The sequence below is a fragment of the Oncorhynchus nerka genome, linkage group LG20, assembly GCF_034236695.1.
Source record: "Oncorhynchus nerka isolate Pitt River linkage group LG20, Oner_Uvic_2.0, whole genome shotgun sequence".
Lineage (NCBI taxonomy): Eukaryota > Metazoa > Chordata > Actinopteri > Salmoniformes > Salmonidae > Oncorhynchus > Oncorhynchus nerka.
This window is the reverse complement of record NC_088415.1, coordinates 71,419,143-71,446,471: the sequence shown is the minus strand read 5'-3', so window position 1 is coordinate 71,446,471 and position 27,329 is coordinate 71,419,143. Positions and strand designations below refer to the sequence as shown.

The 27,329-nt window shown below is 41.6% G+C and overlaps 1 protein-coding gene across 1 annotated transcript; it reads right to left on the bottom strand.

Moving 5' to 3' along the window:
• Positions 1-416: 416 nt before the first annotated feature.
• LOC115103068 (cadherin-10-like) lies at positions 417-26,783 on the bottom strand. The gene is made up of 12 exons (XM_029623676.2): positions 26,655-26,783; positions 18,155-18,490; positions 8,056-8,350; positions 7,731-7,850; positions 6,662-6,835; positions 5,537-5,724; positions 5,098-5,354; positions 4,256-4,392; positions 3,959-4,080; positions 3,164-3,281; positions 2,396-2,647; positions 417-1,227 (listed from the first exon to the last, which is right to left on the bottom strand). Exons 2-12 carry the CDS (start codon positions 18,371-18,373, stop codon positions 728-730), a joined length of 2,382 nt encoding a protein of 793 aa, XP_029479536.1. The 5' UTR covers positions 18,374-18,490; positions 26,655-26,783; the 3' UTR covers positions 417-727.
• Positions 26,784-27,329: the final 546 nt, after the last annotated feature.

The following is a 27,329-nucleotide window of genomic DNA, read 5'->3' as shown; positions in this document are numbered from 1 at the left end:
TCAAATCACATCTTCAGAGAGTTGCTCTTAGATAGTGAACTGTCTGTGTAACAGAAGGCTTGATAGAGGAATAGAGCATATGTACAGAGTGGTTGTCCATTCTTCAGTTCCGTAAACATTCATGAAGCAATGTTTTATTTTGGTGCTGGGCTTTCCTTCCTTTTTAAGAACTTTTCAAAAAAGGTATGAAGAATATCTTAAGATATGTTCAATTCCAGTTCCTTGTTCCTGGAAAAGCAAAGTTCCATTTCACTAAAACACACAAATATACCAAGTACAACATACTGCACTTCAGTAACAGTACAGAGGAACTAAAGGAGATATCACTTAAGAATACACAGAAGTATTCAGAGAAATGTGTAATCAGTGTTGTATTTCCTTCCAATGCAGCATAGAGTGACAGACGTAAACAGAAATGAAAAATAAATGTATCTTTTTATTGTTTTTTTTTTGACACTGAACTCCGGCTCTTAACTTCAACTGAGGGACTGAAGTTCATCCTCTCTTCAAAGGTCGGCCTTGCAGTAAAACAAATCCACACAGCTGCACAGTCTCTGTCTGGTCTGGCCGTCAGAAGGAACTATGGCCTACTGAGTTGGAAGGAATAAAAGGGCACTTTGTAAAAAAACTTGGGCTGCAACATGTATCTTCTTTTCTGAGAAGACAGATTACAGTCAGTCATAAGTCATCCTCCTAGCTCCCACCCACAAACAGTTCAGGTGGTGTGTTAGGATTCACGGTCGCTGTCCTCAGCACCGTACATGTCAGCCAGTTTCCTGAAGCGGGGCCCCCAGTCACTGAGGTAGTTGTAGTCCTGGTCCCCTTCAGAGGATGCTGACTCCAAGGAGCTCAGAGACTCAGCCACTGAGCTGGTTCCCTCGTAGGCATATGTGGCCAGAGAGTCATAAGGGGGGGCGGTGGGGTTACTGTCGTTATCCTGCACCCGCTGGTTTATGAAGTCCCGGACGTCTGCGTTGTTCCGCGACGGGATGGCTGTCCGTCTGATAGGGGGGTACAGAGTGCCCGACGGGATAATGTCCCGCCTCTGCTTGCTCTCCTCGATGGCCTCGGGGTTACGCAGAGCCCCGATGTCGAAAGCCTGGGTGTCCTCCTCTCCGCCCCCCTCGTCATTGTAGCTGACCACGTTGTCTCGCACGTCCTCTTTAGAGATGATCAGAGGCTCCTTCTTCTTCTGCCTCTTCAGAGCAGCAAACAGCACTATGATCACTGAGAGATAAACAGGGAGAAAGAGACAGACAGGGACAGAGAGACAGAGATGGACACAAAGAAAGAGATGGAGAGTCAGCGTTAGAGAGAGGTTTGCTGTTCAGGGCTTGGTGATTTCATATTATCTTGCTGCTCATGCTGCAGTGAACACTGCATTAGAACACAGCCTGCATCATGCATCCACAGCCCAGTAACAATTTAGAAACGACTGCAGTAGAGATGCTGAAAAATGTTTTAATTCCAACATCGCAATGAGATTGCAACTACTAACTTATAAATAACCAAGAATGGTGCCACATTTTAAAGCTGCTATATGTAACTTTTTAGGCGATCCGACCAAATATAGAAATGTAAGTAATGGATGTCATTCTCATTGAATGCAAGTCTAAGAAGTAATAGATCTGATCTATGTGTGCTATTTCTATGCTTCCCGTTCTCAAGTTTAGTTTTTGCGTCTTTTACTTTTGTTTTTGTAGACCAGCTTCAAACAGCTGAAAATACAATATTGTTGGTTATTGTAAATATATTTATTTAGATTGTACAATGATTCTCTATACTATACATTGCTTATTTTGTCACATAAACTGAAATGAGGCTAACTTTTAGTATTTTAGAAACTACGAAATGTTGGAGAGATTTCTGCATATTGCACCTTTAAATAAATGCATTTCCATTACACTGTATATGTAGTTAATAGTGCTGATGTAATATATTGGGGTAATTGCATTCCATGTTGTATTAAAGTAACTCCTGGTGTATAAAAGGTTAATTTTACTGCCAGTCCTGTTGAATTACTATCCTGTCCACAATCTCAATCCCCTCAGACTTGTTTTGATCCTCTATATATAACACTTTTACTGTAGACAGCCAAGAGTGAAATAGGCTATCTACTGGGAAATGTAGGGCTTTTCTTATAAGCACCTGTGTGTGTGTGTGTGTGTGTGTATGTGTGTGTGTGTGTGTGTGTGTGTGTGTGTGTGTGTGTGTGTGTGTGTGTGTGCGTTATGCAGAAGGGGCAAATTGAACTACACTATAACCTGTGAAATTTCTTATTAAAGACATATTTGCATACATTAATATGAATGACTAAATTGGAGATGGAGATGCGTCAGAGACTGACGGACCGACGGACGGACGGACGGACCGACAGACAGACAGCTATACTCACTGAGGAGGATGATGACACACAGCAGGATAGCCACCAGGGCCCCGGTGCTAAGTCCAGCTGAGCTGGTCTGGGCCTCGGCGTTGCACAGCTCCATGTTGCCTTCACGGTCGCAGGTGCACACGCGCACCGTCAGCGTCCCCGTGCTGCTCTGCATGGGGAAGTCCCCGTCCGTGATCACCACAGGAACCAGGTAGCTGCTCTTGTGCAGTTGGCTGTAGCTGGAGCGCCGGGTTAGGACGCCAGCTGTGTTATCTAGGGAGAGAAACAACATACAGTACCAGTCAAAAGTTTGGACACACCTACTCATTCAAGGGTTTTTCTTTATTTTTTATTATTTTCTACATTGTAGAATAATAGTGAAGACAGCAAAACTATGAAATAACACATATGGAACCATGTAGTAACCCAAAAAGTGTTAAACAAATCAAAATATATTTTATATTTGAGATTCTTCAAAGTAGCCACCCTTTGCCTTGATGACAGCTTTGCACACTCTCGGCATACTCTCAACCAGCTTCACCTGGAATGCTTTTCTAAAATGTCTTGAAAGAGTTCCCACATATGTTGAGCACTTGTTGGCTGCTTTTCCTTCACTCTGCAGTCCAACTCATCCCAAGCCATCTCAATTGGGTTGAGGTCAGGTAATTGTGGAGGCCTGGTCATCTGATGCAGCACTTCATCACTCTCCTTCTTGTTCTTCTTCACTATAATATCAGGTGATGACTGGTGTGATAGAGACCCCAAAATATCCTACAGTACAGTACTCACCGCCATTGTCTTTGACTGTGAAGTTGCCTCTGTAAGCCCCCTCCATAGCCAGACTGAAAAAGAACTTGTGTCCACCCACCGGGTCATCTGCATCCACAGCACTCACCGTCTGGATCTTCTGTTTACGGGATAAACAAACAGATTGATAAAAAACAAACAATCTGTGTGCTCTCAGATAGCAAGAATAGTTGTAAGGTGCTCTTTGGTTCCCCCGGTTTGTGACATCAGAGGAAAAATTGGAGGCTAAACTTCTAGGATATAGACCATCTATATAGACCAAACAGATTGATATGTTTATTTAATCGGTGGCAATAATAACCATTGTGGAAGATATATTATGGATGATTTTATTGAGTCCTCTCAAGGGACCTTGCTTGGTAAACAGGAGCACAGCAAACACAAACACCTCAGTGAATTTATGATTATGAATAATGACAGAGGGATGAAGGAGGGATGAAAGGCGAGGGAGTAGAAGAGGAGGCGTGTGCTGGGCACCTATTTAAACATGCCCTTGATGTGTGACAGCTACTGTCACCTGCCTTGTGCTGCCATGATAGATTATCTCATCAGCCGCCTCACAAAGTAGACCCTGGAGACTAATCACTACCCCAGAGGACTGCAGTACTCATCACAATGCTTTATCACCATTTACATACAGGAGTATTCCTGGGCATATACTGTACCTATTGTAGCACCTCTAGATGTCACTAGGATATGGACGTAATTATAGCAGCGAGAATAATAAAATCATGTCAATCTATCATGGGATGTAAGTGGAGGATCCGTGTTCTGTACCTGTCCAGCCTTAGTCTTTTCACAAACAAATGTCTCGTAGAAAGAGGCGAACTTGGGTGCGTTGTCGTTGACATCTAGAAGACGGACATAGACTGGCACCCAACTGGTCTGCAGAGGTTTGTCTGTGTGTGGGAAAACATACACATCACAACAATGTATAATAATTGTAATAAATAATTCGGTATGATTTTAGTTTTTTTAATGTTTCAACAAAGGACAGAATATAATCATTGAACTCCATAGACTTGGTAGAATAGTTTGTATTGTGAATTCATGATAAAGCTGAGAAAGACTTACTGAACTCTGTTGCGATAACAGAAATGTTGTGCCAGGCAGCTTCTTCTCGGTCAAGAGGTCTTATGGTAAATATGGACCCATTCCCAGAATGCACGTTGAAAAGCCTGTCTAGATCAGTACGACGATCAATGGAGTACCTGTAAAATAGGCATACAAATATTGATCCAAGAACAAATAAAAGCATGGACTATTTTCTTCCATTCCCCTACAACCTCTTTTGCTGAACTTGACAATCCTTTTGCAAGGAATTAGTCTTTCCTGCCCTCTCTGTGCATTCACAAAATTATTCTGAATACTGCACACCCTGGGGATCTCTCCTAAACAGCCAATGGGACTTAAATCACTCTATTTTCCTCCCTTTCTTCTTTACCCTTTACTGGCCTGGAAGGAAAACAGCCCTGAACAGAGGCCCAGAACAGACCAGCCCTATCAGTTTGATCATCCAGCGGATTACGCAATGATCTAATTAAATGTATCCTGGAATGCCCTTTCAGTATATTTCCATGAGGAGTGGTAATTAAGGGACTTTGGACATTGATAAGAACTCACTAAAAAAGTGTGTGCGCGTGTGTGGAGATGAGCAAAACACACAGCTTGTCCTTCACTCATTAGTCTTTCTATGGACACAACGTATTCTCGACTCCAAATTTAATGAGACGGACGATTCAACTCTAATCATTCTACATTTAAAAAAAATACTGTAACACAACCTTTAACACTCATCAAATGACCCCTGATACAAATGATTATAACCAATCTCCCCATGACCTTGGTGTGGGTGGTACATACAGGAGAACTGAATGGGTGGGCTGGAGGGAAAACAAAGCAGTGCTCTAACTAACCTGACTGGACTGTTGTATCCATCCGGGTCCATAGCCCTGACAGACCCTACTGCAGTACCCACGGCTGCATCCTCCTTCACCTCCATCATGTAGCTGGCTTTCTCAAACAGAGGAGGCTCATCCACATCTTCTATGCCGATCCTGACTGTGGCCATGTCCTTGGTGGGTAGGTACCCCAGGAAGCGAGTGTCCAAGGTCTGAGTGTTCTGTACCTGGATCTCCAGTGTGTAGGATCGGGTCTTTTCATAGTCCAACGGCTACAGGGACGGGGACACAATAGAACAAAGTAGATGACTCATGTTTTGTAATGATGCAGTACAAATGCATTTTGATAATAGCGTTTCTGATGGTCTAATGGCCTCAGGCCTATCCAGGGCTGATAATAGGGTATATATGCCCTATAGTTGTGGCTGACTATCTTTGTCATAACAGATATTACCTTTAGAACAGTAATGATGCCTTCCTGTGAGTCTTTGTCCGTGATGACATCGAACATGTCCAAACCATCCCCACTGACAACACTGTAGTACATCTCCGCATTCTTCCCAAGGTCTTTATCTACTGCGTTGATTCTCCCAACTGGGATTCCAGTTTTTATAGACTCTGGAACGCTGAACTGATATATACCTGGAATCACAAACAGACACACATACTGTACGTAAATCAACAGATGTTATAACAAATTAACTTTGAGATACTTCATATTAGACTATTTGTATTTGTAGCATTCACTCCCATTTCACCATTTGTGTCACTAATTAGGTTGGAGAGTATAAGGAAAGTGTCTCATGAAACGGAGCCAAGAGAGCCTGGAACCATGAACAGAATTGCATAAGCTTGTCACAAATAGAAGAGGTTGTTGGTCTTCCTTTGGCATGGTGAGTGAGTGTTCTTTTTGTGCCAGCTTCTCCTCAATACTTCCATGTTTCTGATGCTAACACATTTAACAATTCAGATTGTTAGGGAGCCTGTGAGCCTGTATCACAGCCCTGCAGCAGTGTTAGTGGTGAATTAAACTTGTGCTCATGGTGACCAATTACACAGTTTCTGTTTCTCCCCAGCATGGTGCTGACTGGGGGTGTAAGCCTCCTGCTGCAAGGTGTCATCAACGGACAAGGTGGAGAGAGAGATGTGAGAAGGCATATCTCACACCGTGTTTGTGGAGTGTATCAGAAGTGTTTTTCCCTTTTAGTTTCCACCATCCAACCACTGGACTTTAACAGAATAGTAATGACAAAAGCAATCTGTCAAAGTCAAACAGATTCCGGAATGTTTCTCATTTGTGCGTGTGTGTGTGTGTGTGTGTGTGTGTGTGTGTGTGTGTGAGAGAGAGAGAGAGAGAGCATGAGAGAGGGAGACACTCAGTATTACGCTGCTCATCTAATCAGGATTATCAAGCTGATTCACTTCGTGGGACCCGGCATTGCAATTTAATCACCGCTAACCCTGTATAAGATGGACACACTTACACACACACAGCACACTGACACTACCACTTTTATACTAGGACTACTATGAATATTTCAACCACCAGTATAATTCCAGTCATTGTGCCTCTACTCACTCTGAGAGAAGCGTGGGGGGTTGTCGTTGACGTCGGTCAGGGTGATGTTGACTGTGGTGGTACCAGTTAAGCCTCCCCTTTGGCCCGCCATGTCCTTGGCCTCAATCACCACCTGGTAGTGCTCCCGCTTCTCCCGGTCCATCTCTCCAGGCCCCAGGGCTGTCCTGATGATACCTGAGGACAAACCAGAAGAATACAATATTCATGTGTCACATAATATAACCATGTATTGTTAATGAGTTAGCTAAGAACATTTATCCTTCTCTGGTCCTGTAGGGATTAGTCATGGTGCCACCATGCCAAACAGATGTAAGTGATGCGGGTATAGTTAGAGTGAACTCATTTATGTGCATGTCCTTTATTTAAATACTGTATCGGCAACTACTATAGTTACAACTACCAATGGGAATAATGTAACTAATAACTGTTCTGAGAAAGAAGCACCTCTTGCAAAGAAATGGTCACCACAACCGTTTCACATTGCTAAGACCTTGTGCTTGGATTTAATGAGAAACATTTAATACGGGTATGTAACCTAATTATTTTTATGGAACAGTAAAAAATGGCAAACGCCCCGACCTTCCATTAGATAGCACCCAAGACCATCTGGCCTGGCTTGTTTTGTTTCTGTGAATGGGTTCTATCATCTGCAATATAACTGTTTTCAGATAAACCCTCAGAAACACTATTTTTTTTCTCCAAAGCTCTTAGGATTTCATGTCCTCTGGTGTGATGGGGACATCATCTTCCATGTCACATCAGGGATAAACCATATCGTTGTTAAGCCACACAATAATCTGCCAGTTGGAGGCTTTTATTGTTTCCATTTGTTTAAACACAGAACGAGCGACAGGATGTTCCAGAGTGCACATTAGAAATGATTAAATGTTTCAGTGTACTTTGGAAAATGCACAGGGGGCTGAGAGAATAGCAATGGCCCTGGCAGTCTGACTCTGAACATTACATTACCGTATCTCTCTCTCTCTCTCTTCATTGTAGTAATAATTGGTTTAAGGAATAAAAGAGCTTTGCTGGTGGTTCAAACAAACAAACAGACGGACAGACAGACCTGTGTTTGGGTCCACAGAGAAGTATGGGTGCCCCTGGCTGATGCTGTATCGTAGTTTAGCGCTGTTCCCGTACATGCTGTCATCTGCATCCGTGGCTGTTACCTGGGTGACTGAAGTACCTGAGAACGGAAGATGATAGCTGAGGATGAATATGAACTCACATCAACTGTCAAAACCATTCATGCTTCAAAGAAAAGCAAACAAAATATTTGACACTTTAAGGCACCATTGACCTTGAAATGTTACTGATCTTTAATCATCCAAGGTTAAAACATAAATTGAAAGGTCATGTCAAAAGTCAAATTAAAGTGAAAGAGCACATACCTATATTAGACCTCTCAGGTGCACTGGCAATGTAAAGTTCCTTTGCGAATTTAGGCTCATTGTCATTGATATCGTGAAGTTTAACGATGAACTCTGTCTCAGGCTCCAGTTTCAGGCCTGTGTTCTTGTTGACTACGGTGGCTCGGAGGGTATAGAAGGCCTTCTCCTCTCTGTCCAGTCTCTTATTGGCATGGAGGTCACCATTGTTTTCATCAATAGTAAATATGTCTCCAGCCCCATCCCCAGTTAGAATGTACTTCAGGGTTCCATCCCCCTTGTCCATGTCAGATTGAAGCTGCCATAGAAAATAAAAAGCACAGTCAACATATTTGTCTCCTTGGAGAAATGGGGCCTGAAGTCAGCAAGGCAAATACCATATGTATACTACAGATGTAGGATCTTAATTTCATCACTCTTTTGATGCTGAGAATTTTCCAGCACCGCAGGAAATGCAAACTTGTAGTGTATTCAAGGCTTAAAAAGTCTTCTAAAATCTCATTTCCACTTTAAAATGTGAGACTTCATTTGCCCTAATGGAAAATCTATCAATCCCTACAAATAATCAACGAACGAAGATCTGTTTCGGATCGAAACGTTGTCACTAAATCGGTGAATTGGGAGCCTTAACAGTGTGCGGGGCTTCATGTTCTATACTATTAATTATAATCTACATAAAACTTTTTTTTTAACCTTTATTTAACTATGCAAGTCAGTAAAGAACAAATTCTTATTTTCCATGACAGCCTAGGAACAGTGGGTTAACTTGCATGTTCAGGGAAAGAACGACAGATTTTTTACCTTGTCAGCTCAGGGATTTGATCTTGCGACCTTTCAGTTACAAGTCAAATGCTCTAAAAACTAGGCTACCTGACGCCCCATAATAATAAACATTTCCTGTTGCTGTCGGATTATTTTACTACTTTAGCAAACTGGCTTAAATTAAGGTCCTACATCTATCTGTATATACTATTCAACAACTGCTTTTAACAGACCTAGGGTTTATTCCATATAAATATTCCAGTCCATTTAGGGATTGGACTAGCATGCCAATGGGGAAACTCCCTATCTAATTTAACTGACAGGAATAAACATGGTATTGACCCCAACTCTGGAGGTCAGCTTGTAAAACACCAACAGATTTACAGTTTGCATTAGATGGTGTGACAGTTGATGGGTTGTGAGGAGGAGTGTGAGTGACAGGTAGGGTAGGTGACGGGTGCTGATGGTGAGTGACTCATTCTGTCTTTCCTTAATACGGTCTTGCTTTGCAGACAACGTCTTGATTTGTATTTGAACTAAAAATGTAAAAGGTAACGCTCCGGTTTCTCTATACCAGCATACCTGGCTTATAAAGGATATATGTTATTTAGTACACACATTTAATACCTACCCATTTATCTGTCAAACAGTATATTATATACCTCTCCAGGTCCTTTTGTCTATCTAAAATGCTAGACATTATACAGTAGTACACCAATCCAAACAGAGGTTCACTGAATTAATTAGTGAACATCCCAGTGCACTCTCAATGCCCTCTTATCACTGTCATTAAAAACACACAGCAAGTCAGGTAATTGTCAAAGTACAAGGCAGTCTCAGAACATGCACACTTGAATGAAACAGGAGTTGACAATGATCGAGGGAAAGAAAGGAGAGAATGTTTGAAAATGAAGAAAGCCAAGATGGTACGAAGCCTAGATATGACAAAGGATGAATGATTGACGCCTCCCACAGATGTCTTAGAAAATCACCTAAATCCAGCATGTAACACATAATACCTGCAATTCCCCTCTGAGCACATATGTCCCTGTCTCATCTCATCTCTTATTCCCATGCCTCTAAGTAGACATTATGCAAATTTGAGCAATGGGCATAGAATGGGGCTTTATCCTCTACCATACTCAGTGTGTGTCCCATCTTTACTGCATCACACTTATATGCATTTCAACAGTGCTATAATTATGTTTGTGGTACACCTAAGCACATAGGCGGTGTTCCATAAGGCTAAGGGAAGCTAAGTTTCTCCTGAAATAACCTAAATTAAATGACAAGTTTAATAAACAAGTTTTTCAATTAAAATTATTATACAAAATTATTGCAACCAATGGAATGTTATATATATATGGGGGAAACAATCATCCCAGCTCTGCAGATTTGGCTGCGAAGAGAGAATCATTAGATCACTTGTTTTGGTACTGCCCATATGTAGCTTGTTTTTGGTCACAGGTTCAGGAATGGCTGAAAAAAAATGCAACATTTACTTGGAGTTAACTCTGTTGGGTGATTTGAAAAGTCATAGTAAATTGATCAATGTAATAATACTCTTAGCAAATGTGTTTATCTTTAACCATTGTGTGGTGATCGGGTCTGTGGGACCCATTTTCAGTGTTTACGAAAATAAAAATGATACAATGAATTATATTTTAAACCTGAGACTCACTGGCCTTGGTTACTTTTCTGTGAAGAACATGTAAAATAACATACTTTCATTGAGTTCACACTGTGCAGCCCCCTACACATTTATATTACAGAAGTGGTTTTCGGTTTCACTGGACCCGAGGGTAATAAAAGTGTGGAAAAGTGTGTGTGTAGGTGAAAACAAGTAAAAATTCAACAAAAAGGTTTGCTTTGTACCTTCACTCTGTCTTCCTCCTCACTGGGCCTGCTGTTTTTAACACAGCACCAATAACCTGTCTGTCTCCCTGCCTGTCTGCCTGTCTCCCACTTTTCTCGCACTCTTTACCCTTTGTAGTGTGTGAAACTACACAATGTCTTGCGGGAACCTGCACAATGTTATTACAATACATTATTTTGATACATTGTAAATAATTGAGTATTTTCCCACACTCTACCAAAGCCAGGTGCAAATTGGGGGAGGGACACAACAAATAAATAGCTTTGTATGGCTCTTTACCTCTTTACCACAATCAATCAGTATGGCAAAAATCCTCTCTGCTCAGAGGGCCTTAGACATTATTTTGCAGAGAGAAAAACTAGTGTGGAAGGAGCATCTTCCACTTTGGAAGATTAAGATTTTTCCAAATATGAGGATCATGTCTCTGTGAATTTGGAGTCTGACAGTGAGTTGGAAGAAGAGGATGAGATTGACCCTCAGCCAGCCCCAGGACCAGCCGTCAGCAGCCAGCCCCAGGACCAGCCCGTCAGCAACCCGCTAATCAGCAGCCTGCAGGAGGAGAAATATGGATGTCAACAAAATGGTGAAATTGAATGGTCTTGTTGCCCAAGGAATGAGCCACCCCCCGCATGGCTGCCAATGTGATGAGGATGCAACCAGGGCCGACGCTGATGGCAGTTACTCATGTTACTCATGTTACTCATGTGCAGAACATAAAGTCTTCTTTTGAACTGTTCATCCTAGACACCATCCAGAAAATCATTATGAAATTTGTGTCATACGTGCCAAAGAAAGTAAAAAATGTGGTACTCATGCTGCATAGGGATGAGAGAATCTGTGGCCAGAAACATCAGAAAACAGAAATCACAATGGATTACAATGCCACAAAAGGAGGGGTGGACAATTTAGACAAGCTGGTGACTGGCTACACCAGCAAAAGAAGAACCCTACACTAGCCACTTGTGATATTCTTCAACATCTTGGACAACTCGGCGTACAATGCAATGCGTTTACCAACTGGATGGCATTGAACCTAGATTGGAACAGAGGGAAGCTCCAGAAAAGAGGGCTCTTTCTAGAGGAGCTGGACAAGGCATTGGTAAGACCTCAAATCCAGAGGAGGCAACATATCCCAAGGACCCCAGCTTCTGCAGCAATCGTGATGAGGATTCAGGAGGAAGATGCTGGTGCCGTAACCGTCCGACCCACAGAACCAACAACTCCAATACCAGAAGTAAGTGTGAGTGATGTTGTTGCATGCGTATGTGTCTGACTCTCCTACCTTGGCCTGCTATAACTATATATGTGAATGAGTGAGTGAGTGAGTGAGTGAGTGAGTGAGTGAGTGAGTGAGTGAGTGAGTGAGTGAGTGAGTGAGTGAGTGAGTGAGTGAGTGAGTGAGTGAGTGAGTGAGTGAGATGTTAGTAAAATTCCTGAACTAAGTGTTTCCATCATTCTAGATTGCAGCCGGTAGCAACAAGAAGAAGCACTGCGATGTGTGTGGACCCAAGAAGGACAGGAAGACACAGTACACATGCATCAAGTGCAAGAAATACATTTGCAACACACACACACACAGTAAAACTATGTCCCTCATGTGGTGTGTAGACCAGCCTTAATTTGTTTTCAATGGGGCTCATTGATCATTTCCACAAAATACTGTATGTACTGTAAAATTTGTTCTTCCACTTTGTTCCGTAAAAAGCAGTAAACATCAATAGTGATAAACCTTGTTTCATGTATATTTGTTCAAGATAAACAGGATTTATTCTATCCATTTATTTTTGTTTACAAAAATCAAATTTGATCAAATAAAATGAATAGCGCTTTTATTGATAAATGTGATCTAGCAGAGGTAAAATGGCAAATATGAACCATGTATTCTGTCTATATTTCTTGTAATTGATATAAGTCAACATCTAAGTATTAAATATTAAGTATTTTTTACATAAATTGTTATGGCTGTATTGTTTTAAAACCGCAATAATATTGTGGGTCCATCAGACCTGTGAACATTGGGTGAATAACAAAAACATGAACACCACACAACGGTTAATTTACAATCTGTAGAAACTATGAGAATAGAAAGGTTCAGAACTTTTGTGAAACATCACAGCTCAGTGGAAAAAATATATGGCAGCTAGAAATCAATACTGGATGGTCTTCAGAGATACAGTTGAAGTTGGAAGTTTACATACTCTTAGGTTGGAGTCAATAAAACTAGGTTTTTAACCACTCCACAAAATTATTGTTAACAAACTATAGTTTTGGAAAGTCATTTAGGACATCTACTTTGTGCATGACACAAGCAATGTTTCTAACAATTGTTTCCAGACAGATTATTTCACTTATAATTCACTATATCACAATTCCAGTGGGTCAGAAGTTTACATACACTAAGTTGACTGTGCCTTTAAACAGCTTGGAACATTTCAGAAAATTATGTCATGGCTTTAGAAGCTTCTGATAGGCTAATTGACATCATTTGAGTCAATTGGAGGTGTACCTGTGGATGTATTACAAGGCCTACCTTCAAACCCAGTGCCTCTTTGCTTGACATCATGGGAAAATCAAAACAAATCAGCCAAGACCTCAGAAAAAAATGTAGACCTCCACAAGTCTGGTTCATCCTTGGGAGCAATTTCCAAACGCCTGAAGGTACCACGTTCATCTGTACAAACAATAGTACGCAATAGGACCACGCAGCCGCCATACCGCTCAGGAAGGAGGCACGTTCTGTCTCCTAGAGATGAACGTACTTTGGTGGGAAAAGTGCAATTAAATCCCAGAACAACAGCAACGGACCTTGTGAAGATGCTGGAGGAAACAGGTACAAACGTATCTATATCCACAGTAAAACGAGTCCTATATTGACATAACATGAAAGGCCGCTTTCCATAAAAAAGCCAGACTACAGTTTGCAACTGAACATGGGGACCAAGATCGTACTTTTTGGAGAAATGTCCTCTGGTCTGATGAAACAAAAATAGAACAGTTTGGCCATAATAACCATCGTTATGTTTGGAGGAAAAAGGGAGAGCCTTGCAAGCCAAAGAACACCATCCCAACAGTGAAGCACGGGGTGGCAGCATTATGTTGTGGGGGTCATTGGCTGCAGGAGGGACTGGTGCACTTCACAAAATAGATGGCTACATGAGGATGGAAAATTATGTGGATATATTGAAGCAACATTTCAAGACATCAGTCGGGAAGTTAAAGCTTGGTCGCAAATGGGTCTTCCAAATGGACAATGACCCCAAGCATACTTCCAAAGTTGTGGCAAAATGGCTTAAGGACAACAAAGTCAAGGTATTGGAGTGGCCACCACAAAGCCCTGACCTCAATCTTATAGAACATTTGTGGGCAGAACTGAAAAAGCTTGTGCGAGCAAGAAGGCCTACAAACCTGACTCAGTTACACCAGCTCAGTCAGGAATGTCAGGAATGTGCCAAAATTCACCCAACTTATTGTGGGAAGCTTGTGGAAGGCTATCCAAAACGTTTGACCCAAGTTAAACAATTTAAAGGCAATTCTACCAAATACTAATTGAGTGTATGTAAACTTCTGACCCACTGGGAATGTGATGAAAGAAATAAAAGCTGAAATAAATCATTCTCTCTACTATTATTCTGACATTTCACATTCTTAAAGTAAAGTGGTGATCCTAACTGACCTAAGACAGGAACTTTTACTACGATTAAATGTCAGGAATTGTGAAAAACTGAGTTTAAATGTATTTGGCTAAGGTGTATGTAAACTTCCGACTTCAACTGTAGATGGGAGGGGTTGAGGGTAGCTGAAGGTTTGGACTAAAAACAAACAAAAGATAACTCATTTTAAATATACTATCCGTGAAATGTATGTAGTATGTATAAACTCGAACTCGAAGTCGAAGCCAAAGTATTGTTGTCCAATAGTTTACTCCAATTAGGGGAGGATTGGCAGGGTCATGGGAAAATAATAACGAAGCAATATATATTTTAAAATAAAATATTAAAATATAATATTTATAAAAAAATATATATGGGGGGGTTGGAATTTATGCAGACAATAACATTGATAGAAGCCACAATCTATCTAGATTAAAGCTGATCTACCCCCCCCCCAAAAGATGGCTTCTATGCCAAAAAGATATATCCTAATTAGCCTACTCCTGTCTATACAGAAATAAATGGATTCATTCAAAATATGCTACTACACCATAAAGTATGATTTTGAGAATCAGAGGAAGGGCCGTAAGCCTATTAGATAGTTGCAGACAACGTTGTGTTTATTGATCTGTTTGTCAGTTTCAGCAGAGTAGAGGCTACCCTGTAATTAAAAATATTCTGCTAATGTCTCCAGTCATATACTTTTGATTTAACCTTTATTTTGATAGAGAGTCAATACTGACACCAAGGTCTCTGATATACTGTGCATTTGGAAAGTATTCAGGCTCCTTAACTTTTTCCACATTTTGTTACGTTACCTTATTCTAAAATTGATTATTAAATTATTTTTTTCCCTCAGCAATCTACACTCAATACCCCACAATGACAAAGCAAAAACAGGTTTTTAGAAATGTTGTCAAATTTATAAAGACTACAAAACTTAAATATCACATTTACATAAGTATTCAGACCCTTTACTCAGTACTTTGTTGAAGCACCTTTGACAGCGATCACAGCCTCAAGTCTTCTTGGGTATGATGCTACAAGCTTGGCACACCTGTATTTGGGGAGTTTTCCCATTCTTCTCTGCAGATCCTCTCGAGCTCTGTCATGTTGAATGGGGAATGTCGCTGCACAGCTATTTTCAGGTCCGGGCTCTGGCTGGGCCACTCAAGGACATTCGGAGACTTGTCCTGAAGCCACTCCTGCATTGTCTTGCCTGTGTACTTAGGGTCGTTGTCCTGTTGGAAGGTGAACCTTCGCCCCAGTCTGAGGTCCTTAGCGCTCTGCAGCAGGTTTTCGTTAAGGATCTCTCTGTACTTTGCTCCGTTCATCTTTCCCTCGATCCTGACTAGTCTCCCAGTCCCTGCCGCTGAAAAACATCCCCACTGCATGATGCTGCCACCACCAATCTTCCCCGTAGGGATCGGGCAAGGTTTCCTCCAGATGTGACACTAGGCATTCAGGCTAAAGAGTTCAATCTTGGATTCATCAGACCAGATAATTTTGTTTCTCATGGTTTGAGAGTCCTTTAGGTGCCTTTTGGCAAACTCCAAGCGGGCTGTCATGTGTCTTTTACTGAGGAATGGCTTCCGTCTGGCCACTCTACCATAAAGACCTGATTGGTGGAGTACTGCAGATATGGTTGTCCATCTGGAACTGTGGCGCTCTGTCAGAGTGACCATCGGGTTCTTGGTCACCTCCTTGACCATGGCCCTTCTCCCACGATTGCTCAGTTTGGCCGGGTGGCCAGCGCTAGGAAGAGTCTTGGTGGTTCCAAACTTCGTCCATTTAAGAATGATGGAGGCCACTGTCTTCTTGGGGACCTTCAATGCTGCAGAAACTTTTGGTACCCTTCCCCAGATTTGTTCCTCGAAAGAATCCTGTCTCGGAGCTCTATGGACAATTTCTTTGACCTCATTGCTTGATTTTTGCTCTGACATGCACTGTCAACTGTGTGACCTTATATAGACAGGTGTGTGCCTCCCAAATCATGTCCAATCAATAGAATTTACCACAGGTGGACCTGTTTTTTCTTTGTTATTATGCGGTATTATTGATGAGGAAAAATTTGTATTTAATCCATTTTAGAATAAGGCTGTAGTGTAACAAACTATGGAAAAAGGGGTCTGAATACTTTCCAAATGCACTGTAGCCTAGGCCTACTCCACTATGCACTGCATCGAACAGTATTTTTTGCAAACAGTGATTGAGTTATATTATTAGTCTAAATTATGACTATCCAATTTACTCATCACTTTAGAAATAGTAAGATATCTTACTTACAAGTCTGGAAATGTGATGATGCATGGAATGCTTTATTATAAAGGAAAATTTTTATGGCGACACACGCGCGGTCTTAGCCTGAACATCTATAACACACAACAAGGCTGTTCAGTTCCATCAGAGAGGACAGAACAGTCAACATCACATGTGACAGAAAACATCTTATTATATTCATGGCAGCACAGAGCCAGGCTTGGTGGAGAAAAAAAAGAGGGACCTGACAAGGTGAATCATTTTCTACAAGGCATATGGAAATAATCCACCACACAGCGTTGCTCCACTCCCCAGGGCTCCACAGAGTAACCTAACGCAAGACTAGTGGTGGTGGCTCCAGAATAACTTTCTCTCCTACTCTTTCTCTCTTCTCTTCCTCTCTCTCTCTCGCTCTCTTTCTAGTTCTCTCTCCCACTCTGCGTTTGCCCCTTTTCCTCTCCATCCTTGATCATCTCCCTACATGCTCTGTGGAGCTGGGTCTCGCTGTAAGAGCCTGGAGGGTTACAGGGTACAACAGGGTACTACAGGGTACATGGCCTCAGTAGCTCCAGTATTTCTTCTATCTCTAGCCTTCTAAAACAGGCCCCCTGCAGTGCTGCAGGCATCTCCACATCTAGCTACTCCACAATACTACTTCTGATTCATGGCTCTATCTGTTGTCTTCTGAGATCTAAGGTAAAGGTGGCAATGCATGCTGTTTTTGTACATCAGGATATCCCAATCCTTGTGGGGGGATATAGTCTTAGGTTTATCTGGCCAGAGACATTGATATTAGGGTTGGGTGGTCTCCAGATTTTCATACTGTTCCTGTACCATACCAGGGTATATGGTATTTCCGGCAGTGCTATATTAATATGTTGTTTTTTTACGCACAAAACAAATGTAGGCAGCAGGGATCTTGATCCAGGAGGGGATTGATTGTCTCTGCTGTAACCAAGAAGCTTGATCTTGCAAGCTAGCCACTTATCTAGCAAGTTAGCAAACCAAATGCATAGCAGAAGCCCTGAGCATAGATAGTTAACTTGGTCAAACTGTATGTGGATAGTCTGGATTTTCCATCTCTAGATGCTCTACAGATGGTCATACTATCAAAAAACTATCTATTAATTAGCAACTAAAGTTAGGGTAAGGGGTAAGTAGATAGTTAATTAAAATGTTACTGATAGTCTGTAGAGCATCTACAGATGTTCGATCCAAATAAAGTGTTACCGTTACTTATAGCTATAAGCAGTGGTGTAGCACGCACCCCCGCAGCCGAGCTTTAGTGGGCCCCCAACCCCCCAAAAATGTCAAATAAATTGACCATTTTTGTACGGTTTTGAAAATCTTACTAACTGTATTTCAAAATACTCCAGTATACATTATATACGGTAAACCGCCCAAGCCTAATTGGCATTTGATGCTCTGGGAGATTTCTCAATATTCATATTATCTTTGTGTCAAGGCCGGAATTCAACAGTTGCAGACAGTGGAGTTTTCCTCACACATTTAAGTGCATGGCAACAATAAAACAAAAGAAGGCTAATGGACATACCTTGCCAATGTACTGCTTATCACTCCCAGTGTACTCTTCCTGTAGAAAGAACTGGTTCCACATCCATCCTCGTTTGAAACGTTTCAGTGTCTTCCCTCCCTTTGCTCCATCTCTGTCCTCCTCTCCTCCCATCTCTAACACAGTCTTTCTGCTAATAGATGTGGAGTTCACATAAAGGGACAAGCACGCCCATATCATGGTCAGCAAGCAAGTCCTCATGGTGGAATTGTGGTATTTGCACAGAACGCCAATCCTCTATCTGCACTGGTTTTTACGTCCTTTAAGGGAGCTGGGCTTCACCCTCATAGTCCTCTTCCTTGATGGCTGTGTAGAAACCTTGTGGAGGGGAAGATGAGAAACAATTATAGGGACATACTTTCACTCTGGAGATAATTTTGTTTCCCATTGCGGGGTATCATGATGTGAATACAGAAACTACAAACAATGCATGAAAACAAAAAGACAATCGAATAATGCTATTGAAAACCTTAATTGAAAAAACTGGAATGCCATTGATTTTTAATCAATGAATCGATAGTCCACATCCCCATGAACTGCTTTATTTTAGAGAACAGAACACTTACAGAGCCAATATGTCACTTATGGTAATGTCCTTTTCTGTATCTACTGTGAACACTAACTGCATTGCTGTTATACAACCTAATAACATGCCATGCTGACCAGATGAAATATAAACCACACACAGACAGACGCATCCTGCTACCAACATCATCTCCAGCAATCATCAGCTGCTTCACTCATCAAGCCATGCCTCGGCCCCTTTTCCACTTATCAAGGAAATGTGATTGCAGTGGAAAGGGGAGGGTAGTGCAGATGTATTTTCTATTCAGTGAACTTCTGTTTCCCCCCCATCTACGACTTGCGGTCTACAGTGTCGGGGCTGGCATTAAGTGTGTGACTACTCATCAGCATAGAAAGCTAAGGGTCAACACTGCTTCACTGACGGTGACAGGGATGGATGCAGAGGCCACGAATCAGTTAAAAGACATAATTAAAGATGGGTGGATTAACTCCTGCAATCATGTCGTTGCTTTTCTACTGCTGCCATTCAACCTTTCAACCTCTCTTCCATTAGGGCCATTATGCCTGCTTTATGAATTAGACTAATTGAATAAGGTACCAACAGATACTAAAATGTATTGATTTGCTGTCAGAATCAGTCTGGTTTAAAGGACCCCAGGGGTTTGTAATTGTGTGCTAGGGTACTGGGGACCGTGGGCTGGGGGTTCTTACTACATGTTCAGTTGATGGGATTAATCCCTGTGTATATCAGTGTGGAAGTGAGGCCTAGAAAACTGCAAAGTAGAGTAGTGGGACTAGCCTAGTGAAGCACATTAGTCAAGGCTCCAGCCCAGCCGGGAGCCATTTGCCTCAGCTTTGTGACCTGTTAAATCCCTTGACAGTCTCTCGCTGGGGGAAGACACCTGGATCTAGAGTGTTTGTTTTTTTACATACTATATCAGAGGACACAGACACATAGCTTCCCATACATTCCCTCTACAAAATGTCTGCTAATTCATTGACAGGTCCTGCTGAGAGACAAGGGTCCATGCAGTGCAGCCTGAATATCAACTTGTGTGAGATGAACGAACAAGCCAGTGGTTAAGATTCACTGGAGCCTACCTCTGTACGTTAATAAAATAACACATTAAAACCACCCAAAGTCTGCTCAATATTATTATATTATATTAATAACACATCATATTTATTTCAGAGTCTGTATTCTGGATGTGATACATACAATATCTGTCTAAATGCATCCAATATACAGTACCATATAAATGAGTATTACATTCATAATACAGACTCAGAAACACACAATCTTCTATTTTGGACAACATGCCATCTCATGCCACTGCAACACAAACCTATTAGACCATCTAGTATGACCTTCAGGTGACACGACACTCGTAGTCTCCCTGCTGCCTTTAAAGCCTTGCATTTCATGGCAGGGAGATTTAAAGGGGAGGAGGGCTGTGCTGTAGGCTGTTGAAGAGTAGTGCGGGGTAGGGGGGTTAGAGGGGGTCTGACAGGCTGTGGGGAGTCAGCGGGGAGGAGGGTGGAGAGCGAGGACCAATAGACTAGCAACACCTGTGGGGGTGACAGGAGTGAAGAGCTGGGCTTAAGATTGTGTCATGTGGTGGGGGTGAGAACCCAGCGCAGCAGCTCAGCCCCTTCTGTTCTGCCACCCTGCAGACAGCCTCAGCTACTGCCTTAGCCTCAGCCACAGCGAGCCTTATGAGACTGCCTCAGCCACTGCCACAGCGAGCCTGATGAGACTGCCTCAGCCACTGCCTCAGCCACAGTGGGCCTAATGAGTCGCACAGGAGCAATTAAAGGTGAAGAAAGGAGAATGTCTGCCCTGGGCTGCCTGTGTGTGAGAAGGGAGAGGAGGTAGGCGGTCAACAGGTGAAAGAACTGCTATAACAACAGGGCAGAGCAGCCTTATAAAGGCACCTAATGGGTGTTCCTAATGGGTGTTCCTAATGGGTGTTCCTAATGGGTGTTCCTAATGGGTGTTCCTAATGGGTGTTCCTAATGGGTGTTCCTGTGTCACAGAAACATACACACTGTCTGCAGACTGCTAATGAATGAAGTCCTGGAGGTGGAACTATCAGCTGTTGACTAACTTTTGGAACAGTTTTAATGTGTACTGTATTACAAAAAAAGCATATGAATTTGGTATGGTACAGCAGCTAAGGCTGATATAAAATAATAGAAGCACACTAAAAGCACCCAAGGCCAGAAAAACATGTTTTTATATATCTATTCCACAGTATCCAACTTCCCTATAAAAAAAGGTATGTCTAGAAGGTAAATTGCATTTGGGTGGTGGATGTTAGGAGGGGGGCTGCTATCAGGTTGCCACCACTCGGAGCGATAGGCAGCCAAGCAGCTGACTGTCATTCCCTAGGGACCAGTAGGCCATCAATACCTATTGATCTGTCTGTTTAGGGAGGGGAGTCTGTCTAGACTATAGACTTCATGATGCCATATTATCTATCACTTTGCTTGGCTCTGCTTGCAACACTCTTTGACTTGTCTGCTCTAAGTGATAAATATTTCCTCCTCTCGTGTAACATCTGTTATTTCTTTTACTTGTACCATTGAAAACAAAACAATGACTGAGGTCAGATGATTAATGATAACCTGACATATCTTATTCAATATAGCAATCCTCCCTTCAGAAAAAACAAACATATTTGCATTGAGCAGTCTGATTGAGCTTGTACAACTATCATAGTGCATTCTCTGAGTAGAGAAGACTGTCACACAACATGGGTGCTAATCCCTACTCCCATCTCCCCCTCTCATCTCCCATCACTTACAAGGGTCCCAGTCCCTCCCCACACCCACTATAATCTCCCCAGCTAAATGTGTGTACTAATCTTAACTAGAGGAGATAATAGATGTTGAGTGTGTGCGTTTTCCTGAATGGAACTGCCATGTGCACCAACACAATTACTGTCAAGGAGCGTCGGTCGCCGTCATGCTCATACCAGATGGGACCTCTTAATTAGGTAACCAGAAACTAGGCATGAAGTGATTTGGAGGCAATGCTCATTACATTGTGCCACCTCTGATTCTGTATGTATTGGTCCTGTTTCCATCATTGTCTTTGAATGGCGGGACACATGTCAGTTCCACACCATTGCACCTACAGAAGCTCTTCTTACATGATTGCATTTTGAGGACAAATAAATTCCACCCCAACATAGATGTCGGTTAACAGTTTTCCGGATAAATACATGTGTGTGTGTTTGTGTTGTTTAGACCTCCCAAAGCTGTTTTGTTTCCTCAATTATCCATGCCTGTGTAGTGGTTCATTGCTTTACTGTTGGATACTAAAGAAGATGACACCTTCTTAACCTGTGTGTCTTTTATTTATGGCGTCGTCGTCAATGGGGCTTCCTGTGTAACCCAGTGTCTCCCAGTGTGTGTTGTGGGTGGCTGTTTGGGTTCCTCCTTGGAGGAGAAAGTGTGAGAACAGAAGCTTTATGGTCTGCTTGTGCAAAGACCCAGCAGGAGTCTTCAAGTCAGAGCTTTTCCTCCACCATTGTGGCCAGGAACTGGAATGTGGCTACCTCTCTATTACAATGCAAATGTGCCAGCGTCTGGTGGAGCTACTGTTTATGTGTGTGTGTGTGTGTGTGTGTGTGTGTGTGTGTGTGTGTGTGTGTGTGTGTGTGTGTGTGTGTGTGTGTGAGAGAGAGTGAGTGAGTGAGAGGGCCTCCCACTGCGCACACACTGGTTGAATCAACATTGTTTCCACGTCGTTTCACTGTTTCAAATTACATTGAACCAACATGGAATAGACACTGAATTGATGTCTGTGCCCTGTAGGCTTGTTCTATGGCCGTGTTCCAGCTTCTCTAATGAACCATGAAGGAATCATGACACTGCTAGCCATTGCCAAAACCATAGGAAAAGAATTACATAATATTATCTTATTCAAAACCACTGTCCATATTCAACCAACTCCTACTGTCCTCATGCTAAAGAAGAATTTGTCTGGGAGTTGGGCCGAAGAGATTCAATTCAATATTTAAAGTCTAAAATGTTTGACCTTCCACTCCCTGTTCCATGTTAACAGTAAACACCCACACATGTCAGAAGGGGGAGCAGCATTAAGACGAATCCCCTGGGAGAAAGCAGTGCAGTGGGAAGAGGGCAGGGTCAAGCACTGGATGACCCCCAGAGGTCAACATGTGTCATCATGGTTAAGATGTATGTGAAAGAAGCACTGGCCATCTTGAGTTATGCCACAGGTTTGGTCAATAAACTACTTGATGTTAGGCCTTACTGTATACACAGCTACAGTAAATGTCTTGCAAATGGTCCATAGGAGAGCAAATACCTCTATTGCCTCAGTTAACACATTGCAGCTGATGGATACAATGGTTAAACTATAGCACAAAATAAACATTTAAACATTGCTTTTCATGTTTACCAACAAATGTTCATTCTTTCCCACACTTCTTAAATTCAATAATTGAAATGGCAGATACAAAGAGTGTTTCTGAAAACTTAGCTGCCGTTCTCATAGAGTGACTGGGTCCATTAGCAATTATGTTTCAAACTAGCTTTCCTACATCAATGCCCTCTTTTCAAATCTCTTTCTGTGAAGTATTTTCACCTTCAATTAAGCTTGACAAAGCCTGAGAACTAACCAAACAAATAAAGCTAACATTTATAATGGAAAGAAAAGATTGTGTGTGGGTATGACACCAGTGTGCGTGTTAGCCTCAGGGTGGGGATTCTGCGCTGGGGAGAAATAAACAATCTATTAGCTTTAACAGGGAAAGAGCTCCTCTCTATTTCAAACACCAAACTCACATTTACAGCCAATCCTTCAATGATACAAAATAAGGCCTGTGGCAAAGAACACTTGTACTAGAGGTTACAACTCTCAATCAATAACAAATCGATGGGCTTGTTTTCATAGTTGGTAGTACACCAGCCTATCTGAAAATAATACATTCATTCCCATCCATCCACTGATCTTTGAAGACTATTTGTTGTATTTTTTGTGTGTTAAATGTACAGTAGTGTTTCAGTCCATTGATAGATTATCATGGGAATGTAAGTTGTTATTTTAGACTCTTTTTGTCCTTCTTATTCCAGGTACAGTAGTGTTAAAAATCAAAGAGAGATTTAATGACAACATTAGGCCCTGTTATAGACATGCTGACTGCTGATAAGGCTCCCTCTCAAGTAAGCTATAATTGCCATGGCTGTCAAACAGTGCATGAAAATGTTTGAAAAGGGGCATAAGTTGTCTTTCGAAAGACAATTTAATACTTCTATTCCAGGCAGAAGAGCCGATTTGTTGTCAAAAGTAATTGTTCATTTGAATATAACAATTCAACAACTCATTATAGCTCTGCCTATGCTATTCAATGGCTTGGATATAGTACATTGTTCTCAGAAGATCAGTATTCGTGGTGTCATCCCAAATGTCAGGAGTTGGATCTATACAAATATCACAAACACCTTTATAGGTAAGTTCCTGTGCAACTGATAACAGACCTGTGCTAGTCAATGCAATCCAACCTCTCGCTAGCTTGACAAACACATGGGACAATGGCCCATTGTCAAATGAGGTGACACACAAGCTAAACGGCATGGGAAACTATTTACAAACTCAAGGTACATTTGCATACAGACCTCAAATCTTTTCAGTTCGATTATACTGTTTGACAAATGTGAGTGCACTCGGATTACGTTGTGGTAAAATGAAACTGCTGACGGATGATGTGAATAAAGAATAGGTATTCTGAGAATACAGCAGATGGCATGTACTATTCACACTCACTCACAATAACACGTTTAGACATGTAATATGTAAGTAGTTAAGAAAAAGGCTATTCAAAGAGACACATAGGTGTGAAAACATGACTGTGTGATCAATATACCCATATGGGAACATCCATTCCTGTGTGATCAATATGCCCATATGGGAACATCCATTCCTGTGTGATCAATAAACCCATATGGGAACATCCATTCCTGTGTGATCAATAAACCCATTTGGGAACATCCATTACTGTGTGATCAATAAACCCATATGGGAACATCCATTACTGTGTGATCAATATACCCATATGGGAACATCCATTACTGTGTGATCAATATGCCCATATGGGAACATCCATTCCTGTGTGATCAATAAACCCATAAGGGAACATCCATATGGGAACATCCATATGGGAACATCCATTCCTGTGTGATCAATAAACCCATAAGGGAACATCCATATGGGAACATCCATATGGGAACATCCATATGGGAACATCCATTCCTGTGTGATCAATATACCCATATGGGAACATCCATTACTGTGTGATCAATATACCCATATGGGAACATCCATATGGGAACATCCATTCCTGTGTGCATGTTCCTCTGCGACCACATGAGGGCACAATTAAAGAGATGTGTGAATTTTCCAAATGAGACTCAATTGGAACACCTCACATAGTGGACATAGAAATTAATCATAATTCCCTATAGTGAAGGGTCACATAATTGTTTTAATTTAGGTTTAAGACAGTGGGATAACCAATCCTTTTCTACTGAAGTAATCCGTGGAAAGCAGTTTGATCCAAAGGTCACAGTGACCTGGGTGGCTAGTGGGAAACTAGCGTAGAGCTGGGCTTTCTATAGTTCTGGAGACACTCAGAATGTTGAATGTTGGGTATATTTACAACATCCACACAACAGGTCATTTATAAGATAATCATCATCAACCAATAGTATTGCACGCTTCTTACAACAGCATTTCAGTATTTCAGGCTTGTAACATTCAGAGAAATGGTTTTAGACCCCTGTCTTGGTACAGTCGGCTATGCAGTACGATGTGCTCAAGAAAGTGTGTTAACAATCAGTCATGCTTTACCAAAAGAAACACCTATTTATTCATGAATACACACCACAAAAAAAATGTTTTGACTAATTGGAGCAGGCTAATTGGTCTTTAACACAATTATTTATTTATCTTAGTCATTAAAAATGCTATTTGGCAACCGCCTGGAATTCATGGGTTAAATAGATTCTAATTATTGAGGTGGAAAATGAAGGGCAATGTTTTGCCTTGTATTTTCATTTTTTACATCATTTATCATTCACAAACTCCTGGGGCATGCTCTGCACATAGGACATAGCAGTCTGAGAACGGTAAGATACAGGTGTCTTGCCTCAGCTCTGACTAACGGGTAGACTAGACTTGGATTTAGGGTAGCACCCACATCTACATTAGAGTATGTCCAGGTCCACAGCAATAGAGCGCCAGTGTCTAAACAATAAATAAAACAGTACACACCAAGCATTTCTAATAGGACATACACAAGGTTTACACTGTTGGCTATGAGTGCTTTACCACTAATACAATGCCAGTAACAGTAACCTACAGTAGTCTACTATATCATGAGACTTCCCATTACAATTCAACAAACATGGCCATCATAATCCATTTCATCCAAAAAAAACGACGATATTTTACAAGGGAGCCTTGATTTAATTCCCTGACATGTAATATGAAACAGGAACCCACACCTGGAGCCACCGGTGCCAAACAACACTAAAGACATAACTTCCACTAAGAATAAAAAATAAAATAGATAACTTTAAATCGGATTAAATTAAGGGGTCTGATTGGATCATGACAGACTATACCGGGAACACGAAAATATGCAGCTTTTTCCAAACATAGCAAGTGCATTTTTATTTTCGAGAAAACATTCTGGTGTTAGCCTGATAAGATCAATTAGACCAATTTATGATATAGTTTCATTCTAAATGATCAAATGAAAGCAACTTTGTTGAAGTTATAAGCACATTTTTTTAACAAACAGGAGGAAGCGCAGCCTACCGAACAATTGAACACATTAAAGTGCTACTGTAAAGGACCGTCAAAAAGACAATATTTCACGACCTCTATTTCAGCATCCACAGTTAAATAAAACACATTGGCACTTACCACGGTTTGATGTAGCAGAAAGTTTAATCAAGGTGCGCCTGTGTGAATCCGTTGTATGCGACCGACACACTGAACACGGAGTGGTCTCTCTCTCTCTCTCTCTCTCTCACTCTCTTTCTCTCTCTCACAATGAGCATCTCTCCCTCTGGAAGTTGTCGGACCTTAGCTGCTTCTGATTGGGTGTCACGCGCTGGTCCACGATTAAAGGGACAGGCTGAGGTGAAAATTACGAATTCATCACCGATATTTATGAGGGGTTTTTCCAACCTATTTTCGACAGGGGCACATATTTTCCCTCTGAGCCATTCTAACAGGATACTGTTCTTCTCCTGCCTTTCAAAGCTGATTAACATCTGAAAATAAGTTAATATTCCACAACCACTGAAACAATTAAAGATTCTAAGATAGCTTGACAATGCTTTGAAAATGTTTCGAGAGCATTTTAATAAGGAAGTTTGTTGTTGCATTGGACAAAATGTCCCTCTGTGCCTATATCTATACACCTGCTACCACTAAGTTTAGCCACTTATTGTCAGATATCCCATACTATGCACTATTTTCCACTTGCCCTAAATCAAGCTGTCTTGATTCACATAGACTGGGGTTGTTGGTTATGAAATGTTGTAATGAGAGGAAAATGTCAGCATTTGTGAGGCACTGGGAGGGTGGTTGAGG